This window comes from Saccostrea cucullata, unplaced genomic scaffold (assembly GCF_032062105.1).
Source record: "Saccostrea cucullata isolate Sc308-1 unplaced genomic scaffold, CSIRO_AGI_Scuc_v1 ctg6170, whole genome shotgun sequence".
Taxonomy (NCBI): Eukaryota; Metazoa; Mollusca; class Bivalvia; order Ostreida; family Ostreidae; genus Saccostrea; species Saccostrea cuccullata.
Genome location: NW_026932701.1, coordinates 7,126 through 13,617, shown reverse-complemented (window position 1 = coordinate 13,617; position 6,492 = coordinate 7,126). Strand labels below are relative to the sequence as shown.

Here is a 6,492-nt window from a genome sequence, read left to right as displayed (position 1 = left end):
GAACATTTCAACAATGGACTTGCCAATAATCATCAATAATAAACAATATTCACAATGAACATAATAAATACATATTCCTGTAATTTAAAATCTGCTATCTGTAGGTGGTCATAAATAAAATCTTCTTCCATGGCATTCAGAATAAAGCACTGTCACTTTCAATCCATATAAAAGCTGTAAACTGTCTCTTTCAAAGAGAGAATGATATTCTAATCTACTTAAAAGAATTAAATGTACCAAATGCACCATAAGTGCTAACCGTGAACGTGAAAAACATTCTAAACTTTTCTAAATGTGAAAATGTATATGATCATTTCAAAATATTTACAAGTTAGTTTAAATCATGCTATACTCTTCTCTATTGCATGAAGTTTTGTGTTCAGTTCATCTAGATTTATACACCTAATACATGTAATACATGTAGTTATTATGCTATATCTTTAGAATTGACTATTTCTTATTAACACTATTTGCATGTGTGAAGATCTACATGAATATTTACATTCTTCAAAACTACATCTAATTCTAATTTTTCTTAATTAATAATGGAATGGAATACTTAATGGCTAAAAGCTACAATTCAATATCAAACAGAAAAAAGATATCAATGATATCCCCACACAGTTGTGAACAAAATAGCTCTTGTAATTCAAATTATATTTCTTGGAATTTAAGAAATACAGCATCATGATAACTGTAGTATGTTGGTAATCGTTTGACATCAATATCTATTGAATTGGATATGTACACATGATCCAAAATGGTCCTTCCTTCAGTAGTACTAAAAGTAACTAGTTGTCTGAAGTGTTGATGCTTCATAAATCTTTGGATTGGACCATTAGATTTTGCATCCTCGTTCAAATCCCCCATGAGAATACAATCTTGATAAACTGACCTTGTGAAGTCAAGTACTCTTTGCAGACTTTGAAGAAAAGTTGTTATGCTTGCCATGCATGGACGATACACAATTACCATCACAATCTTTTCCCGTAATAACTTTAAAGCCATTCCTTCAATATTCATTTGTGGAAGGGGGAGAATCTCAAGAAAACCACTATTATTTCTCAAATATAATCCAACACCTCCGCCTTTTGACTGCCGTAATTGTTGTGTAACAACATAATTGCCATCATATGCCTCCTGTCTAGGAAGGTGATGAAACTGAAATCCATCAAGTACAAAATTTTCTGTGTTCATCCCAGTCTTTAACCACGTCTCTGTCAGGCAGATGATATCGACATTTCTGAACCTCTCATCATTTTTCAGATCTCCAAAATGTCTGCCTAAGCTCTGAATATTCTGTAGAATTACTGTCATCCCACTGGTTGTTAAATCTTGCGAAAGGTCATCAAAAATGTATTTTGGCATTTCGTTTAAAGCTGTCTTTACTTCAGGGTCTGCATAATTTTTTTTCTTTAATTTAGCTGGATCTTCTGTTTCAATGAATAAGCCATCTTCTGATGTAACTCTTGACAATGCAACATAAGCTTGTCCAGGAGAAAATGTTCTGTCTAAATTCACAACAATTCTGTCTGTGGTCATGCCTTGCACCTTATGAGCAGTACATGCCCATGATAACCGAAGAGGAAACTGGTGTCTTACTACAGAAGCTGACTTCTCTTTTATTTCCTCTTGTACTCTTTCTATTAACACCATATTTCCTTCTTTGGTTTTCTGCCCGGACTTCCTACCAACTTCCTTGTTGTCAAAAATTACCCCTACAGCTGCAAGACATGTAGCATTGTTTTCTTTGTATAGAAATCGATAAACATAGCCCATCACTCCATTCACAAGCCCATCTTCCACATTACAGTTTCTTGTTAGCATTACTCGTGCATTGACGGACAATAGCAAGGAGTTAGGAAGCCCATCAATCTTTGATCTAGTGATAGGTTTGTCTCTCTGTACCAATTTCCCAGATGTTTTGTCTTTCTTATAATCTTGGGCATCAATTTCTAATAAATCTTCACATGTTTTTCTTAACATTGACAAATTGTAAGTGTTTACTTCCTCGTTGGTACAAAACACATGAAGAGCATCCTCTGGTCCTTCTCTGATACAGCGGTCCAACATGATACTCTGATGCTCTGTTAATGGCTCATCTGTCAGTCTAATACGCAGTGAGTTTAGCAACTCAGCAAATGACAAATCTTCCTTTTGCCTCATTATCTCATTTAATTCGATTACTTTAAAATAGTCTAGCCAGAAATCCACAGGATAATTCAAATTTGCTTTGTAGAGTCTCTCATTTTTCCGCTGCTTAACAGGTGGAAGCTGATAGAAGTCCCCTACTGCAATTACACAAACACCTCCAAATGGATCTTTGCATTTCTTAATTTGCACTAGGCGTTCGTGTACATAATACAGTAGCTTTTTGTATACCATTGATGCTTCGTCAATAATGAGAATCTGTAGGTCACCAATCTTTACTCTCATTTCACTAAGACTTTGTTCTCCCAATGGTTCATATGGCAATGGCAGATATTTTGTAAGTGAAAATAAATGATGAAGTGTATTTCCACCAATGTTGAAAGCTGCTGTGCCTGTGAATGCCGAAAGCAGTACAGATACTCTTTCTGGTTCTGGCATTATTCTGGAAAGCAAATGTGATGCCTCATAATGAATTGCCTTTATAAGATGACTTTTACCAGTGCCTGCACCACCAGTCACAAATAAGTGCAAAGGTTCACATTTTTCGCCATTTATCTTTGCTAAACACCATTCACGAAGCAAATAGAATATTTCAGTTTGTGCTTTGTTCAAATTTTGGAGAACTGGCAACATTTCATCTCTTGAATTTACATTTTGGTGAACATGATACAGCACATCTACATTATTCATCTCACTTTCCATATCTGGTATGGCTTCCCTATCATTCTCTTGATGCACTGTGTTTTCTATCCTTTGTGCTATACCTTCTCTCCTTAGTACTTCTGTTTCTGGACATATGCATGACCATGCATCCTCTGGTTCACCATTCATTTCATATGCTTCTTCGGCACGGTTTATGGCATCTTCATTTTGTGCATAATGTGAACGATTAAAATCTACAATGGATTTCACTGATTGCAATTGTCTTGTCCCTGTGATTTTCACATGACCTGTTTCATAAAAATCCTCATATAAATTGAATCCTGGTGGCTTCAAGTGCTTCTCTGTCCGATAGGGAAGAAAGAGTTGCACCATAGAGCGATAGTATTTTTCTGACATCTTTTCAACATTGAATCTTGGATACCTTACAACAGCATGTTGTGTTCTTGTTCTACGTTGAATATATCCCTTCCCGTTCTGCAATTCAAACACATTCTCGTTTTCTTTTTTTGGAACTTGAGATTTAGCAAGTACTCTGAATTCAGAGCAGAAGTTTGCGAGACACATGTCATGGAATACTGGCTTATCTGGGCGGTTCTCGTAACGCTCAATTATATTTGTCATCCAGATTTCATCATCATCATCCTCATCACCATTTATTTCTTCCTCATTTGATACTTTCTTTTTTAGCAACGATAGTGGCTTGCTTAAGCGTAGTGGATTGTCACCAACAGGTACAAAAACAACTTTCCTTGAGCATTCTTTCATTTTTAGATTGCACACTCTGTATACAGCTTCCTGAGCACTCACTTCTCTGTGATGCAAGTATGCAGAACCAATTTTCTTCATTGTTTGTCGAGCATTGAGATTTCCCTCCTCTGCCTCTAATTTTGTTTGTTTAAGTAACATGCCCATTTCTCTTTCCGCCTTTGATATGTAGGAAACAATGTACACAATACAACTGAATGGATCCAAGACAAACTGAATGTCCATATTAGCATCCCAGCATTTTAAGAGACATTGGTTATATTGGTTTGTCCACACTTCATTTGGGTTGCGTTGAAGAACAACAGATCTCCCAGATAGCATGACTATATTGGGCCAACATTTGTAAAAGGTTGTATGGTTGGCGTTGGGGGAACAACGTTGGGCCAACGTTGGACCAATGTTACCAAGTCAACCTTCTCGACCATGAAGGAATTCCTATGTTGGCCCAACGTTGGTCCAACGTAAGCAACTTCCATTCACTTTAGTTTCCAAGGAAGGAAGGATCCTGGTGTTGGTCCAACAATGGACCAGTGTTTATAATACACCTTTAAAGAAAAGTGTATTTACAAGTTGATAGTAGTATGTTGGCCCAACGTTTGCCCGATGTTTGTAATACACCCTTAAAGAATGCGTCTTATCAAGTTGGTAGTAATTTTTGGCCCAACGTTGGCCCATTGTTTGCAATACACCCTTATAGAACGTGTCCTATTAAGTTGGTAGTTGTATGTTGGCCAAACGTTGGCCCATTGTTTGTAATGCACCCTTAAAGAAAGTGACTTATCAAGTTCAAGTAGTATGTTGGCCCGACGTTGGCCCGATGTTTCTAATACACCCTTAAAGAAAATGTCTTATCAAGTTGGTAGTATTGTGTTTGCCCAACGTTGGCCCATTGTTTGTAATACACCCTTAAAGAAAATGTCTAATCAAATTGGTAGTAGTATGTTGGCCCAACGTTGGCCCATTGTTTGTAATACACCCTTAAAGAAAATGTCTTATCAAGTTGGTAGTAGTATGTTGGCCCAACGTTGGCCCATTGTTTGTAATACACCGTTAAAGAACGTGTCCTAACAAGTTGGTAGTAGTATGTTTGCCCAACGTTGGCCCATTGTTTGTAATACACCCTTAAAGAAAATGTCTTATCAAGTTGGTTGTAGTATGTTGGCCCAACGTTGGCACATTGTTTGCAATACACACAAGTGTTATTTTGTTTAGGTATTTAAAAGATGGGATATTTATATAGGGCCAACGTAGGCCCAATTATCATACTGCCAACTAATTGATGATGTCAATTTTATAATTAGCTGCTGAGCTTTACGTTGGCACATTCTGAAATAATTAAGAGGACTTTCTATGTCCCTGCTTATCACTGGATGACTGCTCTTGTTTAGAGATGATATTTTCAAAATTTTAACTTTGCACTTAAGTGATCACAGGACCAAAGAGTGTTTTATTCTATTTTTTGAATTGTGTTTATGCTTATTTATTTGAAATGAACCAGATAGCAGAACATCGTTGGCCCAATCTTACATTATGGTTGTATTATCTTTGTTGGGTTACCTTTATTGGGCCAACAATGGCCCAACATGGAATATCGATAGCTGGTTATGTATAATGGTGCGCTAATGTTGGGCTAACTGTTATTACTGGCATTATATCATAAAATTATGATCATGAGAGAAAATATTTGTTTGGGGATTGGCATCGGCCCAACGTTGGCCCAATATATCATGAATCTGACTGAGCATCATGGGTAGACAACAACCGGGCTACTTGTAATATCCGCGCCATCTTTAATCTGACACGAGCAAGCGTAATGAGACTGAGACGTTGCATATCTGCATCCACTTTGTAAGTATTTATATGTTTGCCTCGGCACAGCTGAATAAACGTTTAATTTTTAAACGATATCATGTACAAATCTGCAGAAAGCAGACATGGGGAAGTGCAGAGGCCAGGTGCTGTTGGGTCAACACTGTACGTCCCAGATGGCATGCTAACATTGGGCCAACGTTGGGCCAATGTAATCGGTTACATCGGGCCAATGTTGGCAAATGACATTGACCCAATTTAAGTTTGCTCATCGGCCCAATGTTGGCCCGATATGTTGGGCCAACGTTGGCCCAGTGTAGAGTGTTATTTCTACAGATATTGGCCCAACGTTGCGCCAACATTGGCCCAATGAATGCGACATTGTTTGCCCAACGTCAATAGGAACATTGGGCCGATGTTGGCAAATGACGTTGGTCCAAAGTCATTTTGCAACTTAGCCCAATGTTGGCCCGATATATTAGACCAACATTGGGCCAATGTGTATAAACATTTAATTGTTACAAATCTGTATATAACAAATCTGATCGTCTCTACAATCAGAAATAAATCTACAACCAATCCTACTTGAAAATACAAGCTAGCTAAAATGAATTTACAAGGCTTGTTTAAATTTTTATAATTTATCAAAACAAAATAAATTATCAGTGATTAAATGTTTTGTTTCTATACAAGAAAAATAAATGAAAGTATAAAATAACAAATGTGTTTTGATACAGTTAAAACAATAAATAATTTGCCCCTTATTTAGACTGAGATTTGTGTCTAGTAGAATACATCTCCGAAGTCTACCACTTAATTTACTTATATACACTTAACGTCGAGCACATGATCAAACATTTTGAAAATGTTGAACTTGTTGAAGTTAAAACAAAATTTTTTCAGTACTAAACATAAATTGGGTTCTTTCATTTAAATTTTTTCACTGTAACGACAAATTTTCTATACATGTATTTTATATGGGGCAAGATTGAATCAAAATCGTTGTGATGATGATGATCAAGCGTAGAAATGTTATGCATAAATGTCTTCGTCATGCAAGCTAATCACTTAATCACACCAAGAAACAAAAAAGACGGTTATTCC

The 6,492-nt window shown here is 36.6% G+C and overlaps 1 protein-coding gene across 1 annotated transcript; it reads right to left on the bottom strand.

The window, feature by feature from the left end:
- Positions 1–654: 654 nt before the first annotated feature.
- LOC134235839 (uncharacterized) lies at positions 655–3,900 on the bottom strand. The gene has a single exon (XM_062718007.1). The coding sequence runs from the start codon at positions 3,898–3,900 to the stop codon at positions 655–657; it is 3,246 nt and encodes a 1,081-aa protein (XP_062573991.1).
- Positions 3,901–6,492: the final 2,592 nt, after the last annotated feature.

What these genes read in the sequence shown, in the direction of transcription:
- LOC134235839 (XM_062718007.1), bottom strand. Translation starts at nt 3,900, where the DNA reads ATGCTATCTGGGAGATCTGTTGTTCTTCAACGCAACCCAAATGAAGTG.